Source organism: Gracilinanus agilis, chromosome 3 (assembly GCF_016433145.1).
Source record: "Gracilinanus agilis isolate LMUSP501 chromosome 3, AgileGrace, whole genome shotgun sequence".
Lineage (NCBI taxonomy): Eukaryota > Metazoa > Chordata > Mammalia > Didelphimorphia > Didelphidae > Gracilinanus > Gracilinanus agilis.
This window is the reverse complement of record NC_058132.1, coordinates 147,700,722-147,719,652: the sequence shown is the minus strand read 5'-3', so window position 1 is coordinate 147,719,652 and position 18,931 is coordinate 147,700,722. Positions and strand designations below refer to the sequence as shown.

At 36.0% G+C, this 18,931-nt stretch overlaps 1 protein-coding gene across 1 annotated transcript in view; it reads right to left on the bottom strand.

The window, feature by feature from the left end:
* Positions 1 to 1,146: 1,146 nt before the first annotated feature.
* SKA3 (spindle and kinetochore associated complex subunit 3) overlaps positions 1,147 to 18,931 on the bottom strand; it is a 26,215-nt gene continuing 8,430 nt past the window's right edge. Inside the window, exons 5-9 of the mRNA XM_044668302.1 lie at positions 12,272 to 12,378; positions 9,680 to 9,864; positions 8,994 to 9,197; positions 6,315 to 6,440; positions 1,147 to 1,319 (exon numbers count right to left, since the gene is read on the bottom strand). Of these exons, the coding sequence (XP_044524237.1) occupies positions 6,354 to 6,440; positions 8,994 to 9,197; positions 9,680 to 9,864; positions 12,272 to 12,378 (583 nt within the window). The 3' untranslated portion in view covers positions 1,147 to 1,319; positions 6,315 to 6,353. The remainder of the gene's footprint in view (positions 1,320 to 6,314; positions 6,441 to 8,993; positions 9,198 to 9,679; positions 9,865 to 12,271; positions 12,379 to 18,931) is intronic.

The following is an 18,931-nucleotide window of genomic DNA, read 5'->3' as shown; positions in this document are numbered from 1 at the left end:
AGGTTAGGATTCAGCTCCTGTTTATAGGGGTGCCCCAACAGTTTTTTCAGTCTCAACCAGCTCATGCCAACTCCTGAAATTCTAAAATCTGAGCTATTAACTGGCAACTCATTGCCCAAGATGACTTCTTGCAAACATTTACACCTTTAAAAATTTTTAGACTGATTTTATTCAAATGCCTAAATGTTGTTCCTATCAAAACATCCTCATAGTTTTATGTATCTATTAAGGCTGCCCTTAAAAATAGTAGAGAACTATTAACAATTAGCAAAAGACTCAAAAGAAATCATTTTTAGATCTGATATTCTATCAGTAGAAAGACCTTATACTACAAATTATAAAGGAAATACACAACTACTGCAAATTTAACATTTTTATATAAATTAGATACAAGGGCAAAATGACAAAATTAGATTTTAAGACAGTTAAATTTTATGCCGAAACTGAATTTAAATAGCTAGATGCTTTACTCATAGTATTCCTAAATGTATAAGGTCTACACCAATAGGAAAACTGGACTTACTTCAAATAAATTTTAATGGGGAGTCAATCTTTTTTCTTTTGTGGTGCTTCTAAGAGATTCTGACATTACTGCAAATACCTCTGCTTTTGTTGTAGGGTTCTTCTAGATAAGACTCTGTTATCTGTTATTTTGAGGATTTAAAAGTCTCTCCCACCTCCACTCCCACCCCCAGGTCCTGGTTGCTGGCTGTTGTCTTACTTCTAATTTTTCCCCCCAGATCTTAGGGGTTGGCTTTCCCTATTTGACAATTCTATAATTATGCTGGTCATTTTTACTCTAGACACTGGCTAAAGAATAATATAAATATGATCTGGCAGAAGGTGGGGAAGGTGGTGGTGGGGAGATGTGCTCTAAGGTACACCTGCCTTTTCATCTGTACATCTTGTATTGTTTTAGGGCTTGTTAGTTTTAGAAAAGTGGCATTTTCAAGCATAACATGATTCCAGGGAAGGAAAAGGTAAATTACAAGGGGAACCAAATTCAATTTATACAGGTTTGCAAAATGAAGTTTCTCTGGATTTACTAGGGATTTTTAAATTGCAAATTGGCAAACATGAATATTTGCAATCAAAGCTATTTTTTTACATTTTTTTATAAAATGAAGATTGTGATACAAGTTCCCCCTGGAACAGAAAGGGGGTTCTACTGCTTTCAGAGGAAAGTGATTTAAAGTGACAAAACTAAATATGGTGCCTGTTTCCCTAAGATCATAAAAACAGTCCATCTTGCTCAGGTGTGAAAAGGATCTTCATGATTCTAAAGCTGTCTCAGGATATCAATGTCTCTTCTCCTGCAGCTGTATGAAATAAAGAACACCATAGTGAGGCAAAAAAAGAAAAAAAGAGAAAAAAGTATTGATGTCAATTCTTCATCAGGGTGACCTTCCACATGCCTACTCAAGCTACCATAACTGAAAAACCAGAGGAACCTCTGCTTGCCTATCTAATCTGGTGATTTTGTTCTTGGTAGAGTCTACTTATTATGATTATTACTTATTATGATCTACTTAGGACTTATACCAAGTTTTCTTTACCACTCACACACCTAAGTAAATTGTCAAGGCTTTCCATACATCACACTGCAAAAAGAAGATCCTGGCTCTAACAGCTTCTGACTCTCTATGAACACTCCTGCCAACTGATGTCAAGCCATATGCTGACTGGGAGGGCTGTATAAGATCGGTGTTGGACAGATCATCTACTGGTGAAGAGGACTTGCCACCCTGGAGCAAAGCCAACAGCTATGTGTATGGGAATAGACCTTTACATTGATTCCATTCTGCTCCAATTCCTGGAATGTTACACAGATTAGATAGACTACTTGGGTAACAAAATGAGATTCGTGCTGTAATAGGACAGCAATGTTATACCTATATCCCTGACCTCCCTGACAAACTTATAGAATATTAGCTGCAGAGTAATGCACTTAATAAGTTTCATAAAGACTCCAAACAAAAAGATGATCTACTCAGCTAATTGATAATGAATGGGTTGTCCTTGGAAGCTTCAAAGTTGAGTCATAAGAAGCACCTCGTCTCTTACATGTGTATTATTATCCTAGCCCTTGGTGTTATGCTTGACCATTGCTACCTCTCAAAAGCTTTCTACCACCACTTAAATTTCTCCCAAAGGAAACAGATTCACCTAATGGTCCTTGATCTCTATTTGGAAATGATGACGGTTGTTGCCTCACACTCACTGGCCAAGAAAAAAAGTCCTAAATTTTAGGATGACCCTTGTGCTCTGAATGCACAAAAACAGGAGTAATTTGGCAATGGGACTTTAAGTCTGTCTTTATTAATTACAAGAGCTTGGCATTACTACACAGGGATAGATACATTGGGTGCTGCTAACTTGAAAGGCTACAGTAAACTGTCTATTACCATGGGAAACTTTATTATTTCTAGGCAAAACAACTAAAAATACCTGATGAGCCCTGCAGTCATACTCACTTTACCCCCAAGCTCAATTCACTTTCTGGTCTGCTCCACTTCCTCACTAGCACAGCTGTGCCCCTACCATGGACACCTGCCTTATCACTCTGCCTCCTGTCTTTTTAGGCTTCTACTTATATTTGTATCTTCATCCTTTGGAAATTGAATTCCTTAAGAACAGGGATAATCTTTTTTTTCCTGTTTTTGTATGTGCAGGGCTTATCATAGTTTATGGTATACATTAAGCACTTAACAAATGCTATTCCTCCCTTTCTCTTTTCATTTTTCTGTTTCTCTCAACACTGTGTGGATACCAATGGACCAAGTAGGCCACCAATCAGTAATTAATCTCTTATTACATGAGTGGTCCAGCTCCTTTTCTGATTTAATGGCATTTGAACTGTATAATTCTCCATTAGAGAAGCACTGTAGCGGAGTGGCTAGTGCAATGGACCTATAGTCAGGAAGACCTAGATTAAATCCTACCTTGGATGCTTACTAGCTGAAATTGGCTGAGTTATTCTACCCTTTGTGAGACTCAGGTTCCCTTCTCAATTTCACTTACTTTGGACTATCCCATTTACCACCCACCCTTATGTTTTACTACTGCTCTTACCCTTACTCAAGGTTGTCTATTGGTTGATATTCGTTCATTCCTTACTGATTCCCCTGCAACTAAAGGTCCAAGACTTTTGTGATTACTTTGTATGGCATCTCCTACTCCTGGGTTCAAAAAAACCCTTTTTCAGAAAACTCGTAAATGTTCCCCTAAAAAAATTCCTGTATGTCAACAACTTTCTGACAAACCTTGGCATCAAATTGATGATAGATTTGGATTTCCCCCTGGAAAGCTTGTGGATTCCTTATAAAAGGTGTCAGATATCCCATTATTGGATATATGACTGGTCCATTCCTAATCCAGAACATAGTTATAGTACTATTCATAAACCAGACCCTCCCTTTTATAATTGGCCTACAATTAAAAAATTTCTCCCCACTAAAGAACCAATCTCTCGCTGGTATCATCCTGGTTGGCCTTCTCTCCTTTTAACCTTTTTTGATAATTCTTCAGCTCCCACTCACTATTCATTTTTCCCTATGGAGACTTTTTGCTTCCCTCCATCTAGCTATGTTATTGCACCCTAATGACGAAATTGAATATAGACTCATTTGGGCTTGTGTCTGAGCCCCCCATGCCTTAATTTTACAGCCATTTAAAGGTTCTTCCTTTATGCATTGCCTTTTTTCCCCACAACCTTCCAAGTTTCCTGTTCAGGATGTATTTTAACAAATTGTATTGAACCTTCTGTTTCTGTTACCATTGTATTTGTTGTTTAACAACCACCTTTTATTATGCTTCCTTTTAATATGACTTCTGATTGGTATGATGATCCAGGTATATGTGCCTTACAATTAATTTCTGACAGCTTAAGTCGTCCCAAATGTTTCATTACATCCTTGATACTAGGTATTACTGCACTTATTGCTATCATCGCCTCTTTAACTGCCTCTACTACAGCTCTTGTTCAAGAGATTCACACTGCCCAACATGTGGATACCCTTTCAAAGAACATTTCTCTTGCTCTTCTGACCCAAGAACATATTGATAAGGGGTTGGAAGCTCAAGTGAATGTTCTTGAAGAAGCTCTATCTTATACACTGGAAATCAATTGCAAAACATAAAAGTGAGATTTAAATAAAAATGTCATGCTGACTTTTTTTGTTTTGTTTTGTTTTTATATTTTTAAACCCTTAACTTCTGTGTATTAGTTCCTTGGCAGAAGAGTGGTAAGGGTAGGCAATGGGGGTCAAGTGACTTGCCCAAGGTCACACAGCTGGGAAGTGTCTGAGGCCAGATTTGAACCTTGGACCCCCGTCTCTAGGCCTGGCTCTCAATCCACTGAGCTACCCAGCTGCCCCATGTCATGCTGACTTTAAATGGATTTGTGTATCTCTCCTCCCTTATAATCAAACAGACGCTCCTTGGGAAAATATACAACAACATATTTTTGGTATTTGGAATCATTCAGATTTTTCCATTGATCTTAAAACATTGCATAAACAAATCATGGATATTAGTCATTCTAGTTCTTCTTTATATTCTGCCTCCACTATAGCATCATCATTTTTTTAGAGTATTTCTTCCTACATCTCCCATAATAATTTGATCTATACCCTTAGTGCCTGTGGATTTACTTTTCTCTTATTCCTTCTTATTTCGTTTTGTTTTCCAGTCATCATCAGATCACTAGGCTCTAGAATATGGCAAGTTTAAATTGAATTGAAGTCACTTCAATTAAAAAAGAAAAAGGGAGAGATGCTGAGAACCCCTCCTCCCCCCGAACGAGGTTCCATCAAGTCAGTGCAGTTTAACACAGTCCTACACTGATCCCTGTGACCTGAAAACTGGCCACAGGGTGGATGGAAAACCCAATCAAACCCCTCTGTGTGACTCCCTTCTGACCAACACTTCTTATTATTGAAATTATTATAATCTATATCCTTAGGAAAGTCCCAAGTCTTATAGAATTCCCCTTATAGAAATCCCCTAATTACCCTATAATAAACCAGCATTTAATGACTTAATAGTTCATACCCTCAGCAAAATAGCAGAAGCTGCTTTAATCTCTGTTTCAGAAATTTGAAGGACACAGCATGTAAAATCAAAATACTTTCCTGCTTCACTATTTTCCCACGCTGAACTTAACTCCATAAATTTAAAGGTTCTCACACTTTAACCTATCTTTTGAAATATGCTGAAGGTCTGTTATCAAAATAATAATAGGCTAACATAAGGTCTTGGTAGCTTTGAATTCTGTTTAGACTAAAATGTAATCTATATGAAAAAATGTGCTCTGTATGCCAACTCCTATGTAACCTTGAGTTCTACTCTATTTAAAGAAAAAAATGTAATTCATGCCAGCATCTGGGAACTTGACAGAAAGGTATAAAAAATAAAGATACAACAGTAAGTTCTCAGAACAACTTATGCAACTTCACTGTGTCTCCAACTCTGACTCTCTCTCATTCTTTCTCTCTTACCTAAACTGTTCCACCTCCCAGGATATCTGGAGCTGCTGGCAGGCTTCTGGCACTCACCATCTATAGGGAATCCTCCTATATATTTAGCCTTTGTACTGAATATCAATCACAACAGTGGTAAATATTATTGGTATGCCTTTATCCTTCCTCTCTTTTATATTTATAATCAGGAAGTTAGAGGTCTCTTGATTTTTCAAGGATTCTAACATGATTTTCACTTGTAAACAGAAATAAGTATTTACAGGTAGTGCTTTGCTCCACCAAAGCAAATTTTATTTTTTTATATTAAAAAACAGAAGATTGGGAACTTCTATGTCCTACATCTTTTATTAAATTGTAAAAAAGTTTTCAGTAGAACTTTATTTGCAAAAGACTTGTCAATTCTCTCCTCCTATCTTTATTAATTATGACCTTTATTGTAGATAGTTAACCTAAAGATTTTGTAGGGAAGGAAAAGCAGGTATATGGGTTGGTTTATCGATATTTTCTGTAACTTTTTGGGAGAGTAGAAATAAGGTCTTTGATGTTTTCAAAACTATTTGGTTTCCTCTTTTCTTTCAGGTTCCTTGAGAATCTATCCCTCAAACGCCTTAGGGATTATTTTGTCTCCTACATGGAAACTCCACTAAGCTTCTCTTTTCATCTTTTGTTTACTTTAGTGCCATTTTATATCATGATTTATTAAAAATAAGAAAATGGGCGAGGAAAACAGCTATGACAAATTATTCAAATGTAAAAAAAAAAAAAAGAAAAAAGCTTTAAAACACTTTCCAAACAAGATAATAACTTCTTAAGAATATAATAAAAATTACTTACTCTTCTTGGTTCATTCTGTTGTATCCCTCAAGTAACCTTTCATTTAAATTCAGGAAAAAGTGCTTTGCTGGGTCTTGGTTTAAAGGCTTCTGGTATGGTTAATTTTGAATTATACCTTGATAACATCTAAAAATTGGAAAACAAAACATTTTTGTTATGTTATTTGAACAAAGTACCTTTGGAAGGCAATTTAAATGAACTCATGCCTAGGAAAAATAACAACATTCTGTTTTTAGAACATTTTGGGAAAAAAACCCTAGTGTGTGTATATGTGTCTATGTACAAAAATATGTACATGTGTATTTTGTTTGCAGTATATATACCCTTTGGAAAAATTAACAATAAGGTGGAGAAAGTAAAAATTTTATTTGGAAGCTGGAGGTGAGGATGAGTTATAACACCTGTAATCATGGGCAGAAAGAAGAATTAAGATTTATTTTATGTAACTCTGAAAAGCCAGAATGGAAAGCAGTTACAGAGAAGAAAATTTCAGCTTGGTATAAGAAATGTAATGTCTAACAATCCAAGCTATCCCAAAATTGGTGAGGTATTGAGTTCACTATGACAGGTATGTGTTTTGAAGAGGACCTAAGCCCTAGGCGACTCCATCTCTCAAGACTCTCTACTGCAACTTCCTCTTACACATCCTACTTCCTTTGAGGTCTCAGAGGGAGAATAAAAGAGGAGAGAAGAGTGGATTCTAGCGCCTTTTTTCCCTAACCTAGGTGGAGGGCTTTGGTCCCTGTCTAGCTGCCTCAGATCTACCTTTCCCTGCCTTTCCTAAACTTTCCCTTCCTAACCCTAAATAAACGTACCTAACTTTCCCTGGAATCTAGCCTGATTTAATCTGCTCCCTCTCCTACCTACCAAAAAACTCTGGTCAATTTCCCCTCCTTTTCCCCTACATCCCAGAAGTCTCCACTCTATGAAGCCTTCCATAATGTCCTTATCCAGAACGTACTCTCTTCCTTTTCAGAACTGGCATACCAATTTGTAAATATTCTATGCACTAAACACACTTAATTATGTTAGTTATTTGTGTATGCCTTATATTCCTAGAGGGCAAGGACTTTCTCTTATCTTATTGTTGTCTCTTCAGTGTCTAGCACAGTAGTACGTATCAGATATAGAATTAAAGTCTACTGAATTGGTAAAACTGGTTGAGTGTGTGGAGTTAAGAGCAAGGGTTCTATAAAAAATATATACAGAAGTTCTGTGTCTGGGGAACTAGAACAGCTAAATAATTTAAGCTTTGAAGAAGGCTACGAGTCCATTTTTGAACATTATAAAGGTGGGATAATAATCACAGATGCCAAGCAGGTAATTATGGAAATGAAGAGATGAAATTCAAAAAAGGTCATGGCTGGAGGTGATTCAAGTCATGAGTAGATAAGCTTACCAAGGGAGAGTAAGAGCAAATAGAAGAAGGCCAAAAACAGTTCTGGAGAATGCCAAGGATCAGGAGAAGGAAAAGGAGACAGTTGTGTTAGTCAACGAACATTTATTGATAATATGGGTTAGGAACTATGTTAAACACTAGGAATACGAGGAAAGGCAAACAAGTCCCTGTCCTCAAAGAGTTTATAATCTAATTAGGGAAAATAATGTACAAATGGAAGCAGAAAAATAAGGGGCAATGGGGAGACAGTACCTGGCACAGGGTTAGAGAAATCCAGAGTGTCACCAGGTAGAAAATGAAGAGATGGCTGACTTGGGTACCCTTCTTAAATGTAAGTTCTGGGAGGAGTGGTCTCCACCCTCCAATGAGAGGGAGGGGAAGGGTGGGGGTGGGGGGTGGGAATCAAGGAATAGAGGTATAAGTTCCAGGGCTGAAGTGATTTTGGAGAACAATACAATGTCACAGAAACTAAAAGAGAGTCTACTCAATAGTATGTCATATGCTACAGGGAAGTCAGAAAAGAGAAGAAGGTCTTTGGCAACTTCTAAAAAAGTAATTTCAATAAAGTAGCAGATGAATTTTAAGGAAGCTTAAATTGTAAGAAAAAGGAAGATTATAAGGAATGAAGGAGTGATTGGATAATGAAGAAAGAGAAACAATGAATACAGACTATGTTGGAGAAATGTAGCTTGAGGGAGTAAAACAGGGCAAAGGAAAGGTGATCAGTGAGACAAGAAACTAGTGGAAAAGAAAAGTCTGAAGATATATGAGAGGGAGAAGGAATGACTGATAAAACAAGGATATGGAGGAATTAGGAAGTAGTTATTATTCAAAACACCTTCTGGATTGGTTTTTGCATGAGGGTAGAAAGTAGTTCTTAACTTGGGGTCAGTGAACTTATTAAAAAAATATATATATACACATACACACACACACAGATATATAGATATAATTGGTTTCCTTTGTAATCTTATGTATTTTATACATTTGAAAAGATTATTCTGAGAAGAGGTCCATAGGATACACCAGACTGACAAAAAAAAAAGAGATTATTCCTGCTGGGAAAGAAGTGAAAGAGAAGAGTAGGTTGATATATAGGGGAAAAGAGTCATCTATAAAAAGCAAGGGTGATAAAAGAAGGAAAAAAAGTGTGAAATATTTACTATGGGAATGGAATTATGAGTCTATAAAAATGATATCCAAATTATATAGTGGGTGTTTTAAAATCTGAACAAAATAAAAACATCATATATAATGCATGTACTTAAAAAAAAAATAACCTGGAAGATATCATCTGGAATTGTAGTTACTTCTGGAGGTGAGGGTGTTTTCAGCAAGTTTTCACTAGTTGAAATCTTAGGAGGAGAGAGTTCTTCATGATGTTCAAACCACTTGTCAGATTTTAAAACCAATGAAGTATAAAGTTCTGAATCCAAACTGCTTGGTAAAATATTTGAGTCTGATGTTGGTGGAATTATTATCTCCTGTTGTATAAAAGTGACCAATATATATAACAGTAAAACTTATGTAGTGAACAGAATTATATCAACAAGCATTTAACAAGCATCTACTATGTGACTTAACTATTTTAGCTAAGGACATAAATATATACATATATATGTGCGCATGTGCATGTATATAAATTCTTGTATACATAGCTATGTATTTATACACATGCATATAGTAATACATGAATATCTATCTATCTATCTATCTATCTGTCTATCTATCTATCTATCTATCTATCTATCTATCTATCTATCTATCTATCTACCTACCTACCTACAACAAATATAAAGATGATAAATCCAAAAATAATCCCAAATAGCTAAATACAACATAGTTTAGGAAGAACACAAATAATTCATATTAATTACTATTAGTAAATACAGCATATGCTTCCTCACTAGGCTACATAACATCATAGAAAAAAAAAACCTTACTTTTTTCTAACTTTCAAACTTACTTTTGTTTCTTTTTTCAACTCATCCATTTTTAAGTTTGGATGAAGTAGTATTTCTTTGTCATTAGTGGAGAGACCAAGCTCTTTAGGTCTAGATACATTTAAAACTGGATTGCTATTTTTCAATGGTATTTTCAAGCCAGGAGTGAAGAATACAGGCTCCAAAGGGGAATTGGCATAATAAAAATCTAGAATAGACACATATATAATAAGAGAAGAAAGTTACAAAGATTTTAACTTTGAGGTTCTATGCTCTGACATACTAGCACAGCTAATTAGGAAATGCATTTTAAACACTCTTTTCTAACCCTCCCTCCCCTCATCCCTTTATTTTTGGAAACACTGACAATGTTAAATCAGATGATAAAGCTCTGTGGACAGGTATAGTAAAGGCTAAATAGGTATTTATGGTTAGGATAGCTAGAATGAACCATTCCTTAATAAATCAGCCAAATGCATAAATACTTATTACAACATATACCCAGAAATGGTGAACATACAAGAGAAATAAATCTTTTTCTTAACAGACTTCATAAACTAATTAGTCAGAGATAAGATGAGAGACAAATAAAAATCGTTTTATTCTTCTTTCTATCCCCATAGCCTTTTATTTTGTTGGTATTAAGCCATTTTAGTTATAGTCATCTCTTCAAGACCTCATTTGAGACTGAAGTGGCTTGCCATTTTGTTCTTTGTTCTCCAGTTTTAATAGATGAAAAACCTGAGGCAAATAGGGTTAAATGACTTGCCCAGGGTCATACAACTAATAAGTCTGAGGCTGGATTTGAACACAGGTCTTCCTAACTCCAGGCTGAGCACTCTATACACTGCCCACAGAGCATTTTATAGAGAGTAGATATTCTGGATAACTCAGTGTGATGTAATATAGGGCTGGCCTTAGAATTAGAAAGATTAGGTTCAAATCCTGTCTCTGATACATTTTATGTTGTATAATCAGACAAATCATTTAATGTCTTAATTGTTGATCTTTCTTTAGTATACAATTTACACAATGAGATTTCTATGACAATGTATCTCCACATCTCCAATCCTGCCCCCTTAAAAAAAAAAAGAGGCTTAAGAAATGTTTGAAATTAGAGGGCAATAAAAACACAAACATAGCTAAAGTGGCTTAATAGTTTTAGAAGGCAAAATCTTCCTACTTATATTATTTGAAAATGTGAAGTAACTCAAGGTGACACTATAAGAATTGTTATATAATAGGGAGTTGTATTTCTAACTAAGGATTTGGTGATAGTTAATTTTTTAGTCAACTTTTTGTGTCCACAAATATATTTTATTTGGTCAAATGATAAAATATTCAAGCTTTTAATAATAATAGAATCCTTGGAGACTAATGCTAGGACTTAATTTTTTTTATTAAAATAAAAAAAAAAAGATGAAGATTAGGGGGTAGTGGATAATGAAGTCTCCAAATACATAAACCACCCTGAGTTCCTCAGGGCAATACAATGCTATGCCAACAGATGTAAATTATGAGAAAATCTGGTGAGGTTCTTTCACTGAATGGGAAGAAAAGCAGGTAAAGGGTTATACATTCAGAGGGAAAAAATTCAAGCTTTTTATGTACAATTACAGAATCATGCCCTCCAGTTATCAGTTACTCCACAAGTCAGTGCAGACAGTTCCCAGCTCCTATCAGAAAGGCCCATAAAATGATAGCCATTGCTAATCAGGAAGGAAATGGAAACTGTTGTTTCCATTCTGGGCCCTGCCCTACAGATGAGAAGAATGTTCTGTTAATGTGTCCTTTCTTTCCAAGGCTAGAGTTCAGAGATCTCTAAAAGGAAGGTGAATGAGGAAAGGGAGAGCTTAGAGGACCAAAGGGAAGGGAGGGAAGGAAGGAGACTACTCTGTAACTATGGCAAGTCTAAGGTGAGGGAAGCATATATCAGAAGTTCACAAACTGGAGTTAAAAAAAAAAAAAAAACAACAACCTATTGGAGAAAGGGGATTACCCTAAGGGTCTTCCACCTACAGCTGAGAGCTAAGGAAAAACAGATATAGGAAGGCTGACTCACCAATCATCGAGTCGACTAACAAGACAGAATCACAGTAAAGAAAGAAATAGTCTTAGGATAAGATCTGGTAGAAAAGGGCCAGTCAGGAAGGAAAAGGAGAACAAGTAAATTAAGGCCATATAGAACAAAGATTCATTAAGACCATTGATAAGCTTTAATTTAGCCTCATTTTGATTTTTTTATCTTTTCTGTTAATTTCCCTATAATGTATACTTATTTTTTTAGCATTTATTATGTTTAAACTCTTCCCTAAAAAGGGTGTGTAAACTAGAGAGACAGCTATCAAGATCACAAAGAAACTTTTTCCTAAGCTGTTCTTAAGAGAAAACGGTTTAAGAAACTAAACAGTTCAGGTTAGGAAACGAAGCAAAGAAAGAGGTTATATCACATGACCAGGGTCACACAACTACTTACTATTAAGAATCTAAAGGAGGATTCAAATCTAGCACCTTCCTGACTCTAAGTTCAGTGTTCTATATACTATCATAGACTGCTTTTCAACAGTTGTTAGCAAAGAGGGCAGAAAAGGAATTTGATCCAAGTCTGTACTTACGATTTTCTTTCGATTGTTCAAGTATGGAACCAGGAGAACTTAGGATATTGTTGTTGCCTCCTGATTTTGCTTCTACGTTTATTTCCATAGTATTATTCTTAGGTAAACTAAAAAAGGGAAAATGTATATGACTCTTTAGTAATTGAATTTAACTATATTATCACAGAAATCTTTAACTTAAATTGCCTATAAAATTTTTTATTTTCCATTCTTTTTTTCTTTTTTTTTAAAACCCTTACCTTCCATCTTAGAATCAATACTGTGAATTGGTTCCAAGGCAGAAGTTCAGCAAGGGCAAGGCAATGGGGGTTAAGTGACTTGCCCAGGGTCACACAGCTAGGAAGTGTCTGAAGCCGTATTTGAACCCAGGATCTCCTGTCTCTAGGCCTGGCTCTCAATCCACTGAACCACTTAGCTGCCCCCCTTCAATTGTCTTTTTACATCAGTACATTCTTATCTCTCTCTCTCTCCAGCTAGCTTTCTGTAACAATGATTAAAAAGGGGGAAAAAACAATAAATATATTTATATTTGACAATAAGTGCAATATTCTGTAACCCCATAGTTCTTGACTCCATCAATGAAATATGAGAGGTATATTTTCACAACTTTTTGCTGAGGCTAGTTCATTATCACTATACTGCTTTAGTTTAATTTTATTATTCTTTTTACATTGTCGTAGTCATCATATATGTTATTTTTCTTGGGTTTACTTCCTTTACTTAGCTTTTGTTCGTAACAATTTTCCAGTGTTTCTCCGAACACTTCACATTTGTGATTTCTTATATTACATTATGTTAATGCACCAAAATTTGTTTAATCATTCTACATTATGCTCATGCACCAAAACTTGTTTAGTCATTCTCCTAATTCTGTTTCCAGGTCTTTCCTACAATAGGGTGGCAATGACTATTTTGGTATAAAAGGGACCTTTCTGTCTCTGACTTCCTTAAGGTATATCCTCTTAATATATAGTGAGAACACTGAGTCAAAGGGTACAGATTTTTTCAAGCATCTTTCTAAATTACTTTCCAGGATAGTTGAATGGATTCATAGACCAAGGAAGCAGTGTTAATTTGCCTATCTTTCTGGAGCCTTTCTAACATTTAAACTTTCCCCAATATTCATTATTTTTGACATTTTGCTGGGCATGTGAAGTGAAAACTTAAGAGTTGCTTTGAGCTTTTCTAGTTGTTTAAAGTAATCTTTTTAGGTGGTTTGAGAATTATTTGCTCATATCTTTGGACCATGTATCTCTTGGGGCATGGCATCTGTCCATATATATAATTATAGTCATTTCTTATCTATCTTAAATATCATATCCTTATAAGAGATATTTAATGCAAAGGTTTTTTTTCTTCGGTTGAGTTTTCCTATCCTAGTTAGAATGTGCAAAATCTTCATTTAATCAAAATTATTCAATTTTTTTGTTAATACTCTCCCCATACATCATTGTAAAAAAGAAAAAAATTGAATCCATCATCTATTCTTTCAATTTGTTTGCTACCTTTTATACTTATGTGTTCAATTAGAACATTTTGTCACATGGTTTTCAATTGCTGGTCTGAACCTATCTTTTGCTAACTTTTCAACTTTTCCCAGTTCTTCCAGAGGTAGTTCACATTGTCAGATTTCAGGAAACACTGCATTATTAGGCAAGAATCGGAAACAAACTCATAGAAATCTATTACATTAATCTACTTTTCTATTTTTTTTTTACCAGTACCATATTATTTTGGTGATTATTTCTTTTTAATCCCTCCAATTATTATAATTCATTCTTCCTTTCAAGTAATTGTATATGGAGTATGTCTCGGTAGACTGACTCAAAGGTGTTCTAAATAGAATGAAACTTTATGTCATTTCGTCTAGAATAATGTTACTAGTACACAGAAATTTTGATTTATACATTCTTTTTGTATCCTACCAGTTTTAATGAAACTATTGTCTCAGTTACTTTCCTAATTCCCTGGAGTTAAAATTAAACCATGCCATCTGAAAAAAGGGATATTGGTTCCAATTTTATCAGGAACCAATTTTAAGCCTTTAATTTCTTTCTTGTTTTATTGCTATCACTGACATTTATAGAACTATGTCAATTAATAGGAAATGAGAGTATCCCTGTTTAATTTCTGTATTCCTGTGAAAGCTTCTAGTATTTTACTATTGCAAATAGTGCTAGCTTTAGGTTTTAAATATAAACTGTAATTAAAAGTGACCTTTTTAATGTGCCCATGTTTTGGGGGGATTTTAGCATAAATGAATGCTATACTTTGTTAATGGTTCCCTGCCCTCCACATCTGTTGACATTTATGTGGACAACTAAAAAAAAAAAATCTATCCCTCTATCTATCTAATTATATTTTTTTCTCAATACAGAACCTCACGGTCCTGGTACAAATACAACTTTACTTTAGAAAATAATTTTTTGGTTCTGGTTAAGATGGCGGCAGAGTAAGGAGCAGCTGCTCGATCTCTCCTAACCGATGCATACAAAACTCAAGGGGACATAAAAACGAACCCAGATGATCAAAGGAACACCACAACGGGGTGCAGCATTGAAGGTACGCAGAATAGGGGCATTTTCACGCTTTAAAGGGGTGAAACAGCTCTCACTAAAACATGAGAGGAAGAAGCTACTCCACCCCCCCACGCCCCCCCCAGCGCCAAGGCTGTAAAAAGTGAAATTTGGAAAATGTATCAAACTACATTTCCCGTGGTCCAACGGGTTTCCTTTTCCGACGTCTTGACGCAGGGGAGAGCTTAAATCTCCTGGGTTAGGAGGGAGTGGTCTCTTTGGCGAGTAGGCGCTTCTGGAGGCGGCAGTTTTGAATGCTTACAAGCGCGTGGTCTAATGATTTTATCTATCAGCATGGCTTTAATTAAAATACTAATTTATATATTTATGAAAGCCTTTATCATTTTTCATTTTTATAAGGCCAACCCACAAGAGTGAAAGTAGGCTTTGGGGGGGGGGGGGTGTGTGGAACCTGTATGGACTTTCCCCTGCAGTGCTGCCCTGGGTGTGAATCTCTAAAGCAGGGACTTTCTGCTTGTGTGGGTGAAAGCGCTGCCCGGGGCAAATGAAAAGCCCTAAAGCAGGGACTTTCCTCAGCTTCTTGGGTGTGTGTGTGTGTGTGAATGCTCTGCCCCTGGCGTGAATCTCTAAAGCAGGGACTTTCCCCAAGCCTATGTGCGGGTGAAGGCAGGGCCCTGGGAGTGAATTAAGATCTCCAGGGCAGGATAGGACATCGAGTGAGGACCCGGTGCAGACAGGAGCGAGGACCCGGTGCAGACGGGAGCGTGGCTGTGGAAGCAGCCCCCAGACCGCTGAAAGAGCCTCGGGCAGAGGGGCAGACCGGGGACTACCAGGAGGCCTGACCCGGAGGACAAGGAGACCTGAGCCATTGGGAGCTTAGAAGGGGCAGGCAGACGCTGAGTATGAAGACAAAGCTGAAAAGGGGCAGGGCTAACAATGGCAACACAGAAGAAAAAGATTAGTAAGAAAAATGCTGGAACACTCGACAACTTTTACACAGAGAAAATCCAGACCACAGAGGAGGACAAACAAATAACCAAACCTTCCCCCCCAAGAAATGAAAGCTGGTCACAAGATATTGAAGAGTTCAAACATGAGATGTTGAGGAAGATGGAAGAAATCTGGCAAGAAAATAACAGTTTAAAAGGCAGAATTTCGCAATTGGAAAGTGAGGCAAGTCAACTGAAGACCAGAAATGACCAGATTGAAAAGGAAAACCAAAAGATTATAGCCGAAAACCAGTCCTTAAAGGCTAGAATCGAACAATTAGAAACCAATGATCTCTCAAGACAACAAGAACAAATAAAACAAAGTCAAAAGACTGATAAAATAGAAGGAAACATGAAATATCTTAATGACAAAGTGACAGACCAAGAAAACCAGTCTAGAAGAGACAATTTGAGAATCATTGGTCTTCCATAAAAGGAAGAAATTAATAGAAACTTGGACTCCATACTCAAAGAAATTATTCAGCAAAATTGCCCTGAAGTTCTACAACAAGAGGGCAATATAGACATTGAAAGGATCCATAGATCACCTTCAACACTGGACCCAGAAAAGTCAACAACCAGGAATATAATAGTGAAATTAAAGAGCTTTCAAGTAAAAGAAAAAAATCTTACAAGAAGCCAGAAAGAGACAATTCAAATATCAAGGAGCACCAATAAGGATCACACAGGATCTGGCAGACTCCACGCTAAAAGACCGCAAGGCTTGGAACACGATATTCAGAAAGGCAAGAGAGCTGGGCCTTCAGCCACGGATCAACTACCCATCGAAACTGACTATATACTTCCAGGGGAAAGTATGAGCATTCAACAAAATTGAAGATTTCCAAGTTTTTGCACAAAAGAGACCAGGACTAAATGGAAAGTTTGATACTCAACCACAAAAATCAAGAGAAACATGAAAAGGTAAATAAGAAACAGAAGGAAAAGAAAGAAAGCTCATAATTTTTTTTAAATTGACTTTAAGGGCTTAAAGAAGATCTAATTATCTGTATTACTAGGTGGAGAAATGCTATGTATAATTCTCTGTAGTAAACTCTATTCACTATTATTATATTCACTATTATAGCAACCAGAAGAATAATTCACAGGGAGAGGACAGGATACTGAATGGTCTAAGATGACATGGGGGGTGGGAAAGAGGGGGGAACAGTAGGGGACACCAAGAAAAATCTGAGTAAATAAGAAAAATAGGATATTCTATTACACAGAAAGAGGGCATGGGAAGGGGAGGGGATAAATACTATCACAAGAAGGAGAGGAAGAGAGCATTAAGTGGTAATAATCAAACCTTACTCTCAGTGTAATCAACCAGGAGAGGGAAGAGTGACTTTATTATCCATTCGGATAAAAAACTTTCTCTAACCCTACTGAGAAAGTCAGAAGGGATAAACCAAAAGGAGCAGGGGAGTGGGGAGGTCAAAAAAGGGAGGGGAAAAGAAGGGGGAGGGAATTCATTAGGACTTTAAAAAACAAAAATAGGAGAATAACAAGGGAGGGGGAAGAAAGGGAAGTCAATCAAGGGAGGGGATAAGGGATAATGGCTCAAAGTAAACCACTGGTTTAAAAAAAAAGAAAATAGTATAAGAAGAAGGGGTGGGTCTAAGGGAGGATACAAAAATGTCAGTGAATGCACAACTGACAATTGTAACTCTGAATGTGAATGGGATGAACTCGCTCATAAAACTGAAGCAAATAGCAGAGTGGATCAGAAACCAAAATCCTATCATATGTTGTCTACAAGAAACACATATCAGGCTGGTAGACACACACAAGTTCAAGGTTAAGGGCATGAGCAAAATCTTTTGGGCATCAAATGAGAAAAAGAAGGCAGGAGTGGCTATTATTATCTCTGACAAAGCGAAAGTAAAAATAGATATGATTAAAAAAGACAGGGAAGGTCATTACATCCTGATTAAAGGCAGTATAAACAATGAGGAAATAACACTGCTCAATATATATGCACCAAGTGGTATAGCATCCAAATTCATAAAGGAGAAACTGGCAGAGCTCAAGAAGGAAATAGATAGTAAAACCATACTAGTGGGAGATCTAAATATTCCTCTTTCAGATCTAGATAAATCAAACCAAAAAATAAATAAAAAAGAGGTAAGAGAGGTGAAGTCCTAGAAAAATTAGATTTAATTGACATGTGGAGAAAAATAAATAGGGACAAAAAGGAATACACCTTCTTTTCAGCTGCACATGGTACATTTACAAAGATTGACCATGTAATAGGGCATAGAATCATTGCAAACAAATGCAAAAGAGAAGATATAATAAATGTAACCTTCTCAAATCATAATGCAATAAAAATAATAATTAGTAAGGGCACCTGGACAGGCAAATCAAAAACCAATTGGAAATTAAACAATATGATTCTCCAAAACCAATTTGTCAAAGAAGAAATCATAGAAACCATCAACAATTTCAATTGAAGAGAATGACAATGATGAGACATCCTACCAAACTCTGTGGGATGCAGTCAAGGCAGTACTCAGGGGGAAATTTATATCCTTGAGTACATATATTAACAAATTAAGGAGGGCAGAGATTAATGAATTGGGTATGCAACTCAAAAAATTAGAAAGCAAGCAAATTAAAAACCCCCAGATGAAAACTAAATTAGAAATACTAAAAATTAAGGGAGAAATTAATAAAATCGAAAGTAAAAGAACTATTGAATTAATAAATAAGACTAGAAGCTGGTATTTTGAAAAAACAGATAAAATAGACAAAGTACTGATCTATCTAATAAGAAAAAGGAAAGAAGAAAACCAAATTGACAGTATTAAAAATGAAAAGGGAGACCTCACATCTAATGAAGGGGAAATTAAGGCAATCATTAAGAACTATTTCGCCCAATTATATGGCAATAAATATAACAATTTAGGAGATATGGACGAATATTTACAAAAATATAAATTGCCTAGATTAACAGCAGAAGAAATAGAATACCTAAATAATCCCATATCAGAAATAGAAATTGAACAAGCCATCAAAGAACTCCCTAAGAAAAAATCACTAGGACCTGATGGATTCACAAGTGAACTCTATCAGACATTCAAAGAGCAACTAATCCCAATACTATACAAATTATTTGATATGATAAGCAA